The sequence below is a fragment of the Drosophila pseudoobscura genome, chromosome 2, assembly GCF_009870125.1.
Source record: "Drosophila pseudoobscura strain MV-25-SWS-2005 chromosome 2, UCI_Dpse_MV25, whole genome shotgun sequence".
Lineage (NCBI taxonomy): Eukaryota > Metazoa > Arthropoda > Insecta > Diptera > Drosophilidae > Drosophila > Drosophila pseudoobscura.
In genome coordinates, this window is record NC_046679.1 from 24,751,141 (window position 1) to 24,767,916 (window position 16,776).

Sequence of the window (16,776 nt, forward strand, 5' to 3'; positions counted from 1 at the left end):
CATATTTCGAGTAAAAAGTTTGGCATCAGAAAACAGGACATAAATATTGCAGTCATTCGAAACAATTCAGTCGTCGGGAACAGATATAAAATTCAACAAAAATAAAAATAATACAAATAAAAATATAAAAATGGGAAAGGAAAATAGTGAGTGAAATACATAACCTGAAAGTGAAAATTTGAATTTGTTTAATAAAATACATTTATTCCGATTAGAATATAAACCGAATGCCGAAAAACCAAGCAAACCAACCATCAAGCGGTACTTCGGCAAGCCCCTCCAAGAGCATCAACTAAAAGGTAAGTGAAGGATTGTTTCGACCCTGGCTGTACGTTGTTTACTTTTAAGATGTACGTTTTGGGAGGAATGAGTTGCAATTTCAATGAGTTGGACCTTCCTGAGTTCTGTGTTCTGTGTTCTGTGAATGTGCCATATACGGCCTCCAAATACGTTGCTCAGAATGTAGCCAAATAGCAGTAGACCCCTAGATGAATCGCGACTTTTCGTTTTTGTTTTAATTAGGTATGTTTCTATCAGAAAGCTACCTCTAGAGGGCGATATTTCGTTCGAATTTAACAAAAAAATATTTTGACATTTTACTCCAAGGCATACTTGATGGTTTCCATTTCAAGTGGGTAGCAATGAAGCTTTGAAATTTAGTTAGAAAATAACCGTGACCTTGATAAATCGCGGTCCATTGAGGGTATTTTGTTTTGCTTTGGATTTGTTACCGCAGGTCCGTGTATCGATTACTTACCATTAATTATTCCACTCTTCTTCACGAATCTTAGCTACAGGTGCGTCTACGGAAGGAGACAAGGTTACTCACCCTCCGTATGGAGGTCCTGCCGCCTCTGGCTTGCAGAAGCAGAAGCAGAAGCAGGAAGAGGAGCAAGGAGAATGGCAGACACAGCGGTGTCAGAAGAGGCGCGATAAGGCCGGGGAAGGCTGGGGCGGAAAGCAGCAGCAGCAGCGGCAGCAGCAACTTCCACAACAGCGCGGACAACACCGCGATCCTATAGAAAAACAGAACCAGCAACAGCAGACAGTACAACGGCGTCTTCAGGGTCACAATGAACAACACCAAGGAGGCTCCCAGTTCTATGGTCCACCAAAACCGCAAGACGAACTCCCAAAATGGCCAAGAGCCCAGAACCGAGGTCTGCCTCTGCAGCCTCTGCAGAATCTGCAGAATCTGCTCCCTCAGACCCAAAAAGTGGTGCCGCCACTCCCAGCAGGCACCATGAAACGTGGAACTTTGGGAAAACCAGGTCAAGTATCTGTTAATTATCTCGAAGTTAACTTGGATAAAATGCCTGCGGTGGCCTATCAGTACGATGTGAAGATCACGTCAGTATGTCCTAAGAAGTTCTATCGTCAGGCTTTTGAGCAGTACAGAGTTGAACATTTGGGCGGTGCGATTGCCGCATATGATGGACGTGGATCGTGCTACTCAGTTGTGAAACTAAAATGCAGCCCCCAGGGCCAAGAAATTAAGGTAAGTGTTGTATATTTCGCTGAGTTTGATGTGCTTTTGAAGTGAAACTTGCCTCTTGTCCTCTTGTCCTCTTGTCGTCCAGGTAACAGATCGCCACGGCCGTACCTTGAATTACACTGTGGAGCTCAGGAAGACACAGGACTCGGAAGTCGATTTGAGCTCACTAAGAAGGTGAGTGAACCGAATTGAACGAATTGAACCGAATGTGTGCAGTTTTCCATTTTTCCATTTTTGCAGCTACATGAAGGACAAGATTTATGATAAGCCCATGCGAGCCTTGCAGTGTCTGGAGGTTGTGTTGGCGGCTCCCTGTCATAACACCGCTAGACGCGCCGGTCGCTCCTTCTTCAAAGGGTCTGATCCCGGAAACACCTTTGATCTTAAAGACGGCTACGAAGCTCTGGTTGGGCTCTATCAAACATTCGTGCTTGGCGATCGCCCGTTTGTTAATGTGGACATATCACACAAGGCCTTTCCGAAGGCCATGTCGATCATTGACTATATAGAGCAGTATCAGAGGCAGAAAATTGACAAAAGCACAAATCTTGACTACAGGCGTTCTGATATTGAGTCATTCCTAAATGACATTAATATAATTTACGACCCGCCTGCCTGCTTTGGCAGCGCCCCTCGCGTCTTCAGAGTCAACGGGCTTTCCAAGGCTCCGGCTAGCACTCAGACATTTGAGCTGGATGGGAAAGAAACGACCGTTGCAAAGTACTTCAAGTCTCGGGAGTATGATTTAAAGTTTCCGAACCTTCTCTGCTTGCATGTTGGGCCGCCGTTGAAACACATTTATTTGCCTATCGAACTATGTCGCATTGACGATGGACATACAATGAAGGTGAGTTAAAAATCTCCAAGCTCCCAGCGGGGAGCTTCCCTTCACTCCAAATCATTCTGCGTTTCCTGCTTTTATTTGTTTTATCTGTATCTGTATCGTATCGCAGCGCAAGGATACTGCTGCTCGGGTGGCGGCCATACTTAAGTTTGCTGCCACGTCAACCAACGAGAGGAAGGCCAAGATCGTCCGCCTACTGGAATATTTCAAGCACAATTTAGACCCGACCATCAGCCACTTTGGCATACGCCTGGGCACTGACTTCATCGTCGTGAATACACGCACGCTCAATGCGCCTCAGATTGAGTACAAAAACAACAATTTGGCTTCGGTGAGGAACGGTTCGTGGCGCATGGATCGGATGCAATTCTTTGAACCCAAGCCGAAGCCACATAAGTGGGCCATACTCTACGGTAAGATTAACTACCAGTATGTGGACGAGCTTCAGAAGATGGTAAGTTTTTCAGCATTGCAGCATTGCAGCATTTCAAACAGATCCGATCCTAATCCGACTAATTTTCGTCGCAGGTTCTTCAGCAGAGTCGCACCGTCAATCTGTGCCTGGATACCAAAGCCGACAAACGGAATTACAAGGACGAACGTGAACTAGATGCTCATTTCCACGATTTCAAAAGAAATCAATTTGATTTGGTGTTCGTTATTATACCAAATGTCGGGCGCTCTTATGATGTCGTCAAGCAAAAGGCTGAGCTGAAGCACGGCATTCTCACGCAATGCCTCAAGCAGATCACAGTCGAGCGTAAATGCAACCCGCAGTGTATTGGTAACGTTCTACTTAAGGTCAATTCCAAGTTGAACGGTATTAATCACAAGCTAAGGGATGACCCGCGCTGTCTGTTAAAGAACGCAATGTTTTTGGGTGCCGATGTGACTCATCCGTCGCCCGATCAGTGGGAGATGCCCAGTGTGGTGGGTGTTGCCGCCTCCCATGATCCATTCGGGGCTTCATATAACATGCAATATCGCTTGCAACGCTCTACCCTGGAGGAGATCGAGGACATGGAGTCGATAACCCTGGAGCACTTGCGTGTTTATTATCAGTTCCGGAAATCATATCCCGAGCACATCATCTATTACCGTGATGGTGTCGGCGATTGTCAGTACCCCAAGATCAAAAGTGAAGAGTTGAGAGGAATTACTGCGGCCTGCTGCAAGGTACCGTTGCATCCGTTGCATCCGTTGCATCCAGATTTTGTTGTCATTTTCAATCGCTACTCGACCGTTCGCCTTTCAGATGCACATTAAACCCAAGATTTGCTGCGTCATTGTAGTTAAGCGGCATCATACGCGCTTCTTTCCGAGCGGAGCTCCATCGCAATACAACCAGTTGAACAATGTCGATCCGGGAACCGTCGTCGATCGCACCATTGTCCATCCCAATGAGATGGAGTTCTTCATGGTCAGCCATCAGGCGAATCAGGGGACGGCCAAGCCGACGCGTTACAGCGTAATTGAGAATACGGGCAACTTGGATATTGATGTACTGCAGCAATTGACATTCAATCTTTGTCACATGTTTCCTCGTTGCAACCGCGCAGTGTCTTATCCGGCTCCGGCATATTTGGCACATTTGGCTGCGGCACGTGGACGTGTCTACCTCACTGGGTGCGATATTAATACTATTATTATTATTGTTTCATATATTCGTTCTGATAACGTCTTGACTAATATCTTGACCGCTTTTCTTCCAGCTCCACCATGTTCCGTTCTCCACAGGAGGAGTACGCAAAGCGTTTGATTGTTCCAGACTTCATGAAGACGAATCCTATGTACTTCGTGTAGGCATCAGAAAACAGCTTCACTTCTGCCTATATGCCTATAGTAATTCAATTCAAATATGATTATTCTTTATCAATTTCATCAATTGAATATTTTATCATTATCATCATGTGAGGGGCACACTCTACTCACTCTACTCTACTCTACTCTACTCTACGTTGTAGCTGTATACCAGAGCTGTCGACCAGAGCTACGCAGTAGCCGGCGCTACGGCGACGTGTGTGCTGAACGGGTCGCTTCGTCCGCCGCTTGAAGTCCTGGTTGGTCCAACCGTCCCACTTGCGAGTTCGAAAATCGCTCCTGAGCCTGGCCCGGGATAGTACGTGCCAGGGCACGCTTTTCCCTTTTTTGCAGCCTTTATGCCGCTCTGCTATTTTGTAGCTTTCTGCTGCTGGCCTCTGCTTGCGGGTGTGAGAGGGTCGGTATTCCCTTCTCCCTCTATCCATGCTGGCTCTTTTAATATAGTCGCCCGGCTCTCTTGGCACCGGCTGCTCTGGCGGTATGACGTGGGCGTGAGAGCGATCGTCGAGCTTTCGTGGTATTGTCGTTTCGTTATTTCCCCACTCTGTGTGGCGTAACGTAGCGTGATTTCCCCTGTTTGAGGTGACTTTGTGCTGCCGCAGTGTCATGTTGAGGTAGGCCCATTGCTGGTGATGCTCTTGGCGATTCTCTGGAGCTGATTCCGGTTTTGGTTCATTTTACAATCTGGCTAATTAAATAAAATCTCACCGTTTTAGTCTGCTTAGTCTATTTTCGTAGCCTAAATGCGAATATATATACCCACCAACAGGGGGTGATCAAAGAAACATGGATATGTCAAGGGATAAGTGTTAATGAAATACTCGTAATAATGCCCTCTGGGCTGTCCCTACAGGGGACGGTGCTACTCCTGTTTCTTCACAAGTTGAAAGAAAGTACTAGTTAAGACTAAGCGAGAGAGGAAAGAATGATCTCAATTGAGGGAAAATACGGTTTATTTATTGACTATTTTGACTGAACCGCGAATTAATTTCAATTGCATTTAAATTGTATCGATTGAAATTGGTCAATCATTTGAAATAATTTACTTGCTTGAGCGCATGAAAAATAGCAGAACCTCTGATGAAACAATTTTGTGTGGATTGATATGTGCATGAAAGATTTCACTCCTTTCCTTAGTGGAAATCAATGGAGTCAAATATTTTGTTCGATTTTCACTAAAATAATAAGCAGCTGCTGTTGTAGATTATTAGAATCGATCACACAGCACAGTGCTATACGTCAAACATATTTCGAGTAAAAAGTTTGGCATCAGAAAACAGGAAATAAATATTGCAGTCATTCGAAACAATTCAGTCGTCGGGAACAGATATAAAATTCAACAAAAATAAAAATAATACAAATAAAAATATAAAAATGGGAAAGGAAAATAGTGAGTGAAATACATAACCTGAAAGTGAAAATTTGAATTTGTTTAATAAAATACATTTATTCCGATTAGAATATAAACCGAATGCCGAAAAACCAAGCAAACCAACCATCAAGCGGTACTTCGGCAAGCCCCTCCAAGAGCATCAACTAAAAGGTAAGTGAAGGATTGTTTCGACCCTGGCTGTACGTTGTTTACTTTTAAGATGTACGTTTTGGGAGGAATGAGTTCCAATTTCAATGAGTTGCACCTTCCTGAGTTCTGTGTTCTGTGTTCTGTGTTCTGTGAATGTGCCATATACGGCCTCCAAATACGTTGCTCAGAATGTAGCCAAATAGCAGTAGACCCCTAGATGAATCGCGACTTTTCGTTTTTGTTTTAATTAGGTATGTTTCTATCAGAAAGCTACCTCTAGAGGGCGATATTTCGTTCGAATTTAACAAAAAAAGATTTTGACATTTTACTCCAAGGCATACTTGATGGTTTCCATTTCAAGTGGGTAGCAATGAAGCTTTGAAATTTAGTTAGAAAATAACCGTGACCTTGATAAATCGCGCAGGTCCGTGTATCGATTACTTACCATTAATTATTCCACTCTTCTTCACGAATCTTAGCTACAGGTGCGTCTGCGGAAGGAGACAAGGTTACTCACCCTCCGTATGGAGGTCCTGCCGCCTCTGGCTTGCAGAAGCAGAAGCAGAAGCAGAAGCAGGAAGAGGAGCAAGGAGAATGGCAGACACAGAGGTGTCAGAAGAGGCGCGATAAGGCCGGGGAAGGCTGGGGCGGAAAGCAGCAGCAGCAGCAGCAGCAACTTCCACAACAGCGCGGACAACACCGCGATCCTATAGAAAAACAGAACCAGCAACAGCAGACAGTACAACGGCGTCTTCAGGGCCACAATGAACAACACCAAGGAGGCTCCCAGTTCTATGGTCCACCAAAACCGCAAGACGAACTCCCAAAATGGCCAAGAGCCCAGAACCGAGGTCTGCCTCTGCAGCCTCTGCAGAATCTGCTCCCTCAGACCCAAAAAGTGGTGCCGCCACTCCCAGCAGGCACCATGAAACGTGGAACTTTGGGAAAACCAGGTCAAGTATCTGTTAATTATCTCGAAGTTAACTTGGATAAAATGCCTGCGGTGGCCTATCAGTACGATGTGAAGATCACGTCAGTATGTCCTAAGAAGTTCTATCGTCAGGCTTTTGAGCAGTACAGAGTTGAACATTTGGGCGGTGCGATTGCCGCATATGATGGACGTGGATCGTGCTACTCAGTTGTGAAACTAAAATGCAGCCCCCAGGGCCAAGAAATTAAGGTAAGTGTTGTATATTTCGCTGAGTTTGATGTGCTTTTGAAGTGAAACTTGCCTCTTGTCCTCTTGTCCTCTTGTCGTCCAGGTAACAGATCGCCACGGCCGTACCTTGAATTACACTGTGGAGCTCAGGAAGACACAGGACTCGGAAGTCGATTTGAGCTCACTAAGAAGGTGAGTGAACCGAATTGAACGAATTGAACCGAATGTGTGCAGTTTTCCATTTTTCCATTTTTGCAGCTACATGAAGGACAAGATTTATGATAAGCCCATGCGAGCCTTGCAGTGTCTGGAGGTTGTGTTGGCGGCTCCCTGTCATAACACCGCTAGACGCGCCGGTCGCTCCTTCTTCAAAGGGTCTGATCCCGGAAACACCTTTGATCTTAAAGACGGCTACGAAGCTCTGGTTGGGCTCTATCAAACATTCGTGCTTGGCGATCGCCCGTTTGTTAATGTGGACATATCACACAAGGCCTTTCCGAAGGCCATGTCGATCATTGACTATATAGAGCAGTATCAGAGGCAGAAAATTGACAAAAGCACAAATCTTGACTACAGGCGTTCTGATATTGAGTCATTCCTAAATGACATTAATATAATTTACGACCCGCCTGCCTGCTTTGGCAGCGCCCCTCGCGTCTTCAGAGTCAACGGGCTTTCCAAGGCTCCGGCTAGCACTCAGACATTTGAGCTGGATGGGAAAGAAACGACCGTTGCAAAGTACTTCAAGTCTCGGGAGTATGATTTAAAGTTTCCGAACCTTCTCTGCTTGCATGTTGGGCCGCCGTTGAAACACATTTATTTGCCTATCGAACTATGTCGCATTGACGATAGACAGACAATGAAGGTGAGTTAAAAATCTCCAAGCTCCCAGCGGGGAGCTTCCCTTCACTCCAAATCATTCTGCGTTTCCTGCTTTTATTTGTTTTATCTGTATCTGTATCTGTATCGTATCGCAGCGCAAGGATACTGCTGCTCGGGTGGCGGCCATACTTAAGTTTGCTGCCACGTCAACCAACGAGAGGAAGGCCAAGATCGTCCGCCTACTGGAATATTTCAAGCACAATTTAGACCCGACCATCAGCCACTTTGGCATACGCCTGGGCACTGACTTCATCGTCGTGAATACACGCACGCTCAATGCGCCTCAGATTGAGTACAAAAACAACAATTTGGCTTCGGTGAGGAACGGTTCGTGGCGCATGGATCGGATGCAATTCTTTGAACCCAAGCCGAAGCCACATAAGTGGGCCATACTCTACGGTAAGATTAACTACCAGTATGTGGACGAGCTTCAGAAGATGGTAAGTTTTTCAGCATTGCAGCATTGCAGCATTTCAAACAGATCCGATCCTAGACCGACTAATTTTCGTCGCAGGTTCTTCAGCAGAGTCGCACCGTCAATCTGTGCCTGGATACCAAAGCCGACAAACGGAATTACAAGGACGAACGTGAACTAGATGCTCATTTCCACGATTTCAAAAGAAATCAATTTGATTTGGTGTTCGTTATTATACCAAATGTCGGGCGCTCTTATGATGTCGTCAAGCAAAAGGCTGAGCTGAAGCACGGCATTCTCACGCAATGCCTCAAGCAGATCACAGTCGAGCGTAAATGCAACCCGCAGTGTATTGGTAACGTTCTACTTAAGGTCAATTCCAAGTTGAACGGTATTAATCACAAGCTAAGGGATGACCCGCGCTGTCTGTTAAAGAACGCAATGTTTTTGGGTGCCGATGTGACTCATCCGTCGCCCGATCAGTGGGAGATGCCCAGTGTGGTGGGTGTTGCCGCCTCCCATGATCCATTCGGGGCTTCATATAACATGCAATATCGCTTGCAACGCTCTACCCTGGAGGAGATCGAGGACATGGAGTCGATAACCCTGGAGCACTTGCGTGTTTATTATCAGTTCCGGAAATCATATCCCGAGCACATCATCTATTACCGAGATGGTGTCGGCGATTGTCAGTACCCCAAGATCAAAAGTGAAGAGTTGAGAGGAATTACTGCGGCCTGCTGCAAGGTACCGTTGCATCCGTTGCATCCGTTGCATCCAGATTTTGTTGTCATTTTCAATCGCTACTCGACCGTTCGCCTTTCAGATGCACATTAAACCCAAGATTTGCTGCGTCATTGTAGTTAAGCGGCATCATACGCGCTTCTTTCCGAGCGGAGCTCCATCGCAATACAACCAGTTGAACAATGTCGATCCGGGAACCGTCGTCGATCGCACCATTGTCCATCCCAATGAGATGGAGTTCTTCATGGTCAGCCATCAGGCGAATCAGGGGACGGCCAAGCCGACGCGTTACAGCGTAATTGAGAATACGGGCAACTTGGATATTGATGTACTGCAGCAATTGACATTCAATCTTTGTCACATGTTTCCTCGTTGCAACCGCGCAGTGTCTTATCCGGCTCCGGCATATTTGGCACATTTGGCTGCGGCACGTGGACGTGTCTACCTCACTGGGTGCGATATTAATACTATTATTATTATTGTTTCATATATTCGTTCTGATAACGTCTTGACTAATATCTTGACCGCTTTTCTTCCAGCTCCACCATGTTCCGTTCTCCACAGGAGGAGTACGCAAAGCGTTTGATTGTTCCAGACTTCATGAAGACGAATCCTATGTACTTCGTGTAGGCATCAGAAAACAGCTTCACTTCTGCCTATATGCCTATAGTAATTCAATTCAAATATGATTATTCTTTATCAATTTCATCAATTGAATATTTTATCATTATCATCATGTGAGGGGCACACTCTACTCACTCTACTCTACTCTACTCTACTCTACGTTGTAGCTGTATACCAGAGCTGTCGACCAGAGCTACGCAGTAGCCGGCGCTACGGCGACGTGTGTGCTGAACGGGTCGCTTCGTCCGCCGCTTGAAGTCCTGGTTGGTCCAACCGTCCCACTTGCGAGTTCGAAAATCGCTCCTGAGCCTGGCCCGGGATAGTACGTGCCAGGGCACGCTTTTCCCTTTTTTGCAGCCTTTATGCCGCTCTGCTATTTTGTAGCTTTCTGCTGCTGGCCTCTGCTTGCGGGTGTGAGAGGGTCGGTATTCCCTTCTCCCTCTATCCATGCTGGCTCTTTTAATATAGTCGCCCGGCTCTCTTGGCACCGGCTGCTCTGGCGGTATGACGTGGGCGTGAGAGCGATCGTCGAGCTTTCGTGGTATTGTCGTTTCGTTATTTCCCCACTCTGTGTGGCGTAACGTAGCGTGATTTCCCCTGTTTGAGGTGACTTTGTGCTGCCGCAGTGTCATGTTGAGGTAGGCCCATTGCTGGTGATGCTCTTGGCGATTCTCTGGAGCTGATTCCGGTTTTGGTTCATTTTACAATCTGGCTAATTAAATAAAATCTCACCGTTTTAGTCTGCTTAGTCTATTTTCGTAGCCTAAATGCGAATATATATACCCACCAACAGGGGGTGATCAAAGAAACATGGATATGTCAAGGGATAAGTGTTAATGAAATACTCGTAATAATGCCCTCTGGGCTGTCCCTACAGGGGACGGTGCTACTCCTGTTTCTTCACAAGTTGAAAGAAAGTACTAGTTAAGACTAAGCAAGAGAGGAAAGAATGATCTCAATTGAGGGAAAATACGGTTTATTTATTGACTATTTTGACTGCACCGCGAATTTGCATTTAATTTCGATTGCATTTAAATTGTATCGAACCATTGGTCAATCATTTGTTCGATTTTCACTAAAATAATAAGCAGCTGCTGCTTTCCGCCCCAGCCTTGCAGTGTCTGGAGGTTGTGTTGGCTGTCATAACACCTTCTTGAGGATGGTCTCGTGGTGGGACGTTAGATCGTTGACCTGATTGCGCGCCCAGCGCTCACGTCTCTCGTCATACGTGCTGGAGAATAGCAGCTCAGTGTCCTTTTTTCCGTGCGTTCCACGGGAGCCTCGTGCCGTACGCCTACCTTCGATAAATTTGATCTGAACCTTGTCGCTGAATCGCACTCGTTTCGAAATTTTCTCGAGCCTCAACTTTTCCTCCATATCCTGGATAATGTTGGACTTCTTGGTTAGATCTTCATTGGGGGACTCATTCAAGGCTCCAAAGATCACGCTATCAAAATCCCAGTCATCTAGTTTACAATCATAATCATTCTTCTATGGATATGTAAATGGAGAAAAGTCTGACCCCTGAAAGAGCCTCAATCACTTCTGGTCCCCTAATCAGCCTCACGCCCATGCCGTTGACAATGGTGTCCACCAAATCTGGCTCGTCTTGGGGTCTTTCGTAGTAGCACGAAGTGGCACGGCTGCGAAGTGCATTGCGCTCTCTTTTCGGAGGAAATTCCTGGATTGGCTTAGGTGGTGGCTCATTTTCTTTCGACCTATTGGAAACTTCAGGCTCCACTTGGCCCTGATCTACTGAAGGAGTTTCTTTTGGTTCTTCTCTAGAAGCGGCAAGAAACTCTTCAGGCTCCACCTTAGAAGCCTCCTTTCGTTTCTCCACAGAAGATCCCTTCGCCTTCGCGTCATTTTTGTTTGAAACTGCCGACTCCACTTGATCTTCGGTTTTATCTACAGGAGTTTCTTTGGGATCCTCCCCAGAATCGGCAAGAAACTGTTCGCGAGAGATGGCTATGGTTGATGAGCGCTGAGAAATTCTGGACTTTTTGTGTGAAACTGCAGGATCCACTTTAGGAACTTCCTTTCGTTTGGATGGCACCTCTTTTTCCATGGAAGACCCCTTCGTCTTTGCGTGATTTTTGTTTGAAACTACAGACTCCACTTTATCTTTGGTTTTTTCTATAGAAGTGCCAGCCAAGTCTTCGCGAGAGCCTGACACAGTTTTTCGTCGATGGGAGATTCTAGACTTCTTGGTATCCTTACTGGAAGCTGCAGGCTCAACTGCAGCTTTCTCCACTTCATTTGGTTTAGATGGCACCTCTATCTCTACAGAAGACTCTTTTTCCTTTGTGTAGTTTTTGTTGGAAGCTTCAGGTTCCGATTTATCTTTGGTTTCATACGATTGAGCCAAGTCTTCGCGAGAGGCTCCTATGGTTGATCGTCTTTGGGAGATTCTGGACTTTTTGGTATCTTTGTTGGCAGCTGCAGGCTCCGCAGCGGTTTTCTTTACTGACGGAGTTTCCTTTAGCTCCTCCCCAGAAGTGTCTGCTTTCTCCATTGATATGTTTGAGTTGGCCATCAGCCCAACCTCCATAGAAACATCTAAATCTATTTTATCTCTGCCCTGGATAATGTTGGACTTCTTGGTTAGATCTTCATTGGGGGACTCGTCATTCAAGGCTCCAAAGATCACGCTATCAAAATCCCAGTCATCTAGCTTACAATCATAATCATTCTTCTGTGGATATGCAGAAAGATGAAAGATGTCGTCCGGATCTTTTCGCTGGCGGTGGAGTTGGAGCGCTTCGCGCCCCTGCGCATAGGAGATGGCTTTGACGATAGCCTGTCCGCTGTGAAAAAGAGTGAGATTAGAATAGAGAAGACAGAGAAAGATAGAGTGTACTTACCTTTACGGGTGGTGGGGGTGGAAGTATCACTCTCATCCGAGCTGTAATCAATGCGGAGTGGCTTGTAGCATTTGGGAAAGAGTGGGGCAAGCAGATCGGAATCGACCATGCGAAGCGTTTTCGGTAGGTTTCGGAATTTCATTTGAGATTGAAAATCATCCTCCGCGTCAGAATCGGCCATAGGATACGCCTGTGACAAGACGTCGTTTGCTTTCTGGCTGACCAGTCGGTCACCTTTCTGCATAGGTCATCATCATCGCTGTCGGTGATCACAATGATGTCGTCGTCATTAATGGAAGACAAGGGTGAGCCGTGGGAGCGGCTTCCATTGTTATTTGTATCAAAAAAGTTTTCCTCGCCCAACTCCTCCTTCATCTCTTGCAGAACCGACATGATCTTTTCCTCATCGTACTCCTCAAAGAATTTCTCCCAAGACGGGGCAGGCGAAAAAGGCGGAGGCATGCTGATGCTGCCCGCGTGGTCGGGCTGCTTAGGACAGGGCAGACCATCCGGGCTATCCTCCTTCTCAGCCAGCTCAATGACTTGACCATCGTGTAGCTTTGAGATTGGAACTGCTTGCTTATCTTTGGACAAATGATTGTACAAATACGGATTTATCTCCAGAACACTGTCAATAATGGTATCATCTGCCTCTCCAAAGATGTTTGTAATATCTCGTGCCGTCTTTACCAACTCTGGTTTAACGTGTGGTAACTTCGGCAAGTGAAGCATCGGATGTGAACTGGATGCAGTTTGACTCCCCTTGTCCGTCTCTTTGCTAGCAGAATTTGGGGCAGCATTATCGCTTGCGACAGATTCCACTTCGATTTCAGCAGCAGGCTTTAGAGGCGGCAAAGGAGCTGAGTCATCTGAATCGTTTAATATTACAATTTGGTCCGAATCGTCCGCTCCTTTCTTTAACCTGAAAACGGCATATGTTCTCGATACCTTCTCCGGAATTGGACAACCCAGGCAGATTGTATCCCCCTCGCGTACAGGCACGCCAACCGCGCCATCCTGTGCAATTTCCTCGGCATTCACATATACTCCATTCTGAGCTTTCTGCGGGGAGAAGGGTATATGAAAGATAGATATTACGGCTTATGTTTCAACTAAACTTACTCGCTCCTTCTTCAAAGGAAACACCTTTGATCTTAAAGACGGCTACGAAGCTCTGGTTGGGCTCTATCAGCCCGTTTGTTAATGTGGACATATCACACAAGGCCTTTCCGTAGTAGAGCAGTATCAGAGGCAGAAAATTGACAAAAGCACAAATCTTGACTACAGGCGTTCTGATATTGAGTCATTCCTAAATGACATTAATATAATTTACGACCCGCCTGCCTGCTTTGGCAGCGCCCCTCGCGTCTTCAGAGTCAACGGGCTTTCCAAGGCTCCGGCTAGCACTCAGACATTTGAGCTGGATGGGAAAGAAACGACCGTTGCAAAGTACTTCAAGTCTCGGGAGTATGATTTAAGGTTTCCGAACCTTCTCTGCTTGCATGTTGGGCCGCCGTTGAAACACATTTATTTGCCTATCGAACTATGTCGCATTGACGATGGACAGACAATGAAGGTGAGCTAAAAATCTCCCAAGCTCCCAGCGGGGAGCTTCCTGCGTTATTTGTTTTATCTGTATCTGTATCGTATCGCAGCGCAAGGATACTGCTGCTCGGGTGGCGGCCATACTTAAGTTTGCTGCCACGTCAACCAACGAGAGGAAGGCCAAGATCGTCCGCCTACTGGAATATTTCAAGCACAATTTGGACCCGACCATCAGCCACTTTGGCATACGCCTGGGCACTGACTTCATCGTCGTGAATACACGCACGCTCAATGCGCCTCAGATTGAGTACAAAAACAACAATTTGGCTTCGGTGAGGAACGGTTCGTGGCGCATGGATCGGATGCAATTCTTTGAACCCAAGCCGAAGCCACATAAGTGGGCCATACTCTACGGTAAGATTAACTACCAGTATGTGGACGAGCTTCAGAAGATGGTAAGTTTTTCAGCATTGCAGCATTGCAGCATTTCAAACAGATCCGATCCTAATCCGACTAATTTTCGTCGCAGGTTCTTCAGCAGAGTCGCACCGTCAATCTGTGCCTGGATACCAAAGCCGACAAACGGAATTACAAGGACGAACGTGAACTAGATGCTCATTTCCACGATTTCAAAAGAAATCAATTTGATTTGGTGTTCGTTATTATACCAAATGTCGGGCGCTCTTATGATGTCGTCAAGCAAAAGGCTGTGGAAGACACAGGACTCGGAAGTCGATTTGAGCTCACTAAGAAGGTGAGTGAACCGAATTGAACGAATTGAACCGAATGTGTGCAGTTTTCCATTTTTGCAGCTACATGAAGGAGAAGATTTATGATAGTTCCAATCTCAAAGCTACACGATGGTCAAGTCATTGAGCTGGCTGAGAAGGAGGATAGCCCGGATGGTCTGCCCTGTCCTAAGCAGCCCGACCACGCGGGCAGCATCAGCATGCCTCCGCCTTTTTCGCCTGCCCCGTCTTGGGAGAAATTCTTTGAGGAGTACGATGAGGAAAAGATCATGTCGGTTCTGCAAGAGATGAAGGAGGAGTTGGGCGAGGAAAACTTTTTTGATACAAATAACAATGGAAGCCGCTCCCACGGCTCACCCTTGTCTTCCATTAATGACGACGACATCATTGTGATCACCGACAGCGATGATGATGACCTATGCAGAAAGGTGACCGACTGGTCAGCCAGAAAGCAAACGACGTCTTGTCACAGGCGTATCCTATGGCCGATTCTGACGCGGAGGATGATTTTCAATCTCAAATGAAATTCCGAAACCTACCGAAAACGCTTCGCATGGTCGATTCCGATCTGCTTGCCCCACTCTTTCCCAAATGCTACAAGCCACTCCGCATTGATTACAGCTCGGATGAGAGTGATACTTCCACCCCCACCACCCGTAAAGGTAAGTACACTCTATCTTTCTCTGTCTTCTCTATTCTAATCTCACTCTTTTTCACAGCGGACAGGCTATCGTCAAAGCCATCTCCTATGCGCAGGGGCGCGAAGCGCTCCAACTCCACCGCCAGCGAAAAGATCCGGACGACATCTTTCATCTTTCTGCATATCCACAGAAGAATGATTATGATTGTAAGCTAGATGACTGGGATTTTGATAGCGTGATCTTTGGAGCCTTGAATGACGAGTCCCCCAATGAAGATCTAACCAAGAAGTCCAACATTATCCAGGGCAGAGATAAAATAGATTTAGATGTTTCTATGGAGGTTGGGCTGATGGCCAACTCAAACATATCAATGGAGAAAGCAGACACTTCTGGGGAGGAGCTAAAGGAAACTCCGTCAGTAAAGAAAACCGCTGCGGAGCCTGCAGCTGCCAACAAAGATACCAAAAAGTCCAGAATCTCCCAAAGACGATCAACCATAGGAGCCTCTCGCGAAGACTTGGCTCAATCGTATGAAACCAAAGATAAATCGGAACCTGAAGCTTCCAACAAAAACTACACAAAGGAAAAAGAGTCTTCTGTAGAGATAGAGGTGCCATCTAAACCAAATGAAGTGGAGAAAGCTGCAGTTGAGCCTGCAGCTTCCAGTAAGGATACCAAGAAGTCTAGAATCTCCCATCGACGAAAAACTGTGTCAGGCTCTCGCGAAGACTTGGCTGGCACTTCTATAGAAAAAACCAAAGATAAAGTGGAGTCTGTAGTTTCAAACAAAAATCACGCAAAGACGAAGGGGTCTTCCATGGAAAAAGAGGTGCCATCCAAACGAAAGGAAGTTCCTAAAGTGGATCCTGCAGTTTCACACAAAAAGTCCAGAATTTCTCAGCGCTCATCAACCATAGCCATCTCTCGCGAACAGTTTCTTGCCGATTCTGGGGAGGATCCCAAAGAAACTCCTGTAGATAAAACCGAAGATCAAGTGGAGTCGGCAGTTTCAAACAAAAATGACGCGAAGGCGAAGGGATCTTCTGTGGAGAAACGAAAGGAGGCTTCTAAGGTGGAGCCTGAAGAGTTTCTTGCCGCTTCTAGAGAAGAACCAAAAGAAACTCCTTCAGTAGATCAGGGCCAAGTGGAGCCTGAAGTTTCCAATAGGTCGAAAGAAAATGAGCCACCACCTAAGCCAATCCAGGAATTTCCTCCGAAAAGAGAGCGCAATGCACTTCGCAGCCGTGCCACTTCGTGCTACTACGAAAGACCCCAAGACGAGCCAGATTTGGTGGACACCATTGTCAACGGCATGGGCGTGAGGCTGATTAGGGGACCAGAAGTGATTGAGGCTCTTTCAGGGGTCAGACTTTTCTCCATTTACATATCCATAGAAGAATGATTATGATTGTAAACTAGATGACTGGGATTTTGATAGCGTGATCTTTGGAGCCTTGAATGAGTCCCCCAA

The 16,776-nt window shown here is 46.3% G+C and overlaps 7 protein-coding genes across 12 annotated transcripts; 3 read left to right on the top strand and 4 right to left on the bottom strand.

The window, feature by feature from the left end:
• Window positions 1-25: 25 nt before the first annotated feature.
• On the top strand, window positions 26-14,702 carry LOC6897740 (protein argonaute-2-like). Of its 2 annotated transcripts, XM_002137810.3 has the most exons (9): window positions 27-146; window positions 216-299; window positions 792-1,498; window positions 1,581-1,669; window positions 1,736-2,342; window positions 2,449-2,793; window positions 2,868-3,515; window positions 3,595-3,965; window positions 4,052-4,215. In XM_002137810.3, the coding sequence occupies exons 1-9, from the start codon at window positions 131-133 to the stop codon at window positions 4,140-4,142; spliced, it is 2,958 nt and encodes a 985-aa protein (XP_002137846.2). In that variant the 5' UTR covers window positions 27-130; the 3' UTR covers window positions 4,143-4,215. The 2 variants fall into 2 exon arrangements, with proteins under 2 accessions (XP_033232817.1, XP_002137846.2); XM_033376926.1 differs by lacking the exons at window positions 2,449-2,793; window positions 2,868-3,515; window positions 3,595-3,965; window positions 4,052-4,215 and adding exons at window positions 13,629-13,946; window positions 14,026-14,370; window positions 14,445-14,702 and having other exon boundaries at window positions 26-146; window positions 1,736-2,024.
• LOC117183343 (uncharacterized) lies at window positions 3,881-5,193 on the bottom strand. Of its 3 annotated transcripts, none has more exons than XR_004468498.1 (2): window positions 4,272-4,741; window positions 3,881-4,176 (listed from the first exon to the last, which is right to left on the bottom strand). XR_004468498.1 is itself a non-coding variant. In XM_033376968.1 (2 exons), exons 1-2 carry the CDS (start codon window positions 4,766-4,768, stop codon window positions 4,169-4,171), a joined length of 465 nt encoding a protein of 154 aa, XP_033232859.1. In that variant the 5' UTR covers window positions 4,769-5,193; the 3' UTR covers window positions 3,881-4,168. The 3 variants fall into 3 exon arrangements, 1 of the variants encoding a protein (XP_033232859.1); XR_004468501.1 differs by having other exon boundaries at window positions 4,282-4,740; XM_033376968.1 differs by having other exon boundaries at window positions 4,312-5,193.
• Window positions 5,370-9,594, top strand: LOC6904109 (protein argonaute-2-like). Its single transcript, XM_033376936.1, has 9 exons — window positions 5,370-5,550; window positions 5,620-5,703; window positions 6,162-6,862; window positions 6,945-7,033; window positions 7,100-7,706; window positions 7,819-8,163; window positions 8,238-8,885; window positions 8,965-9,335; window positions 9,422-9,594. The coding sequence occupies exons 1-9, from the start codon at window positions 5,535-5,537 to the stop codon at window positions 9,510-9,512; spliced, it is 2,952 nt and encodes a 983-aa protein (XP_033232827.1). The 5' UTR covers window positions 5,370-5,534; the 3' UTR covers window positions 9,513-9,594.
• On the bottom strand, window positions 9,251-10,422 carry LOC26532308 (uncharacterized). Of its 3 annotated transcripts, none has more exons than XR_004468502.1 (2): window positions 9,642-10,111; window positions 9,251-9,546 (listed from the first exon to the last, which is right to left on the bottom strand). XR_004468502.1 is itself a non-coding variant. In XM_033376985.1 (2 exons), the coding sequence occupies exons 1-2, from the start codon at window positions 10,136-10,138 to the stop codon at window positions 9,539-9,541; spliced, it is 465 nt and encodes a 154-aa protein (XP_033232876.1). In that variant the 5' UTR covers window positions 10,139-10,422; the 3' UTR covers window positions 9,251-9,538. The 3 variants fall into 3 exon arrangements, 1 of the variants encoding a protein (XP_033232876.1); XR_004468503.1 differs by having other exon boundaries at window positions 9,652-10,110; XM_033376985.1 differs by having other exon boundaries at window positions 9,682-10,422.
• LOC26533985 (neurofilament medium polypeptide-like) lies at window positions 10,693-12,468 on the bottom strand. The gene is made up of 2 exons (XM_033376938.1): window positions 12,371-12,468; window positions 10,693-12,313 (listed from the first exon to the last, which is right to left on the bottom strand). Exon 2 carries the CDS (start codon window positions 12,055-12,057, stop codon window positions 10,990-10,992), a length of 1,068 nt encoding a protein of 355 aa, XP_033232829.1. The 5' UTR covers window positions 12,058-12,313; window positions 12,371-12,468; the 3' UTR covers window positions 10,693-10,989.
• LOC117183342 (uncharacterized) lies at window positions 12,474-13,561 on the bottom strand. Its single transcript, XM_033376947.1, has 2 exons — window positions 13,493-13,561; window positions 12,474-13,432 (listed from the first exon to the last, which is right to left on the bottom strand). Exon 2 carries the CDS (start codon window positions 13,100-13,102, stop codon window positions 12,509-12,511), a length of 594 nt encoding a protein of 197 aa, XP_033232838.1. The 5' UTR covers window positions 13,103-13,432; window positions 13,493-13,561; the 3' UTR covers window positions 12,474-12,508.
• Window positions 14,703-15,228: 526 nt separating the features above from the next.
• LOC117183341 (neurofilament medium polypeptide-like) lies at window positions 15,229-16,733 on the top strand. Its single transcript, XM_033376942.1, has 2 exons — window positions 15,229-15,326; window positions 15,384-16,733. The coding sequence occupies exon 2, from the start codon at window positions 15,640-15,642 to the stop codon at window positions 16,705-16,707; it is 1,068 nt and encodes a 355-aa protein (XP_033232833.1). The 5' UTR covers window positions 15,229-15,326; window positions 15,384-15,639; the 3' UTR covers window positions 16,708-16,733.
• The last annotated feature ends 43 nt before the right edge of the window (window positions 16,734-16,776 follow it).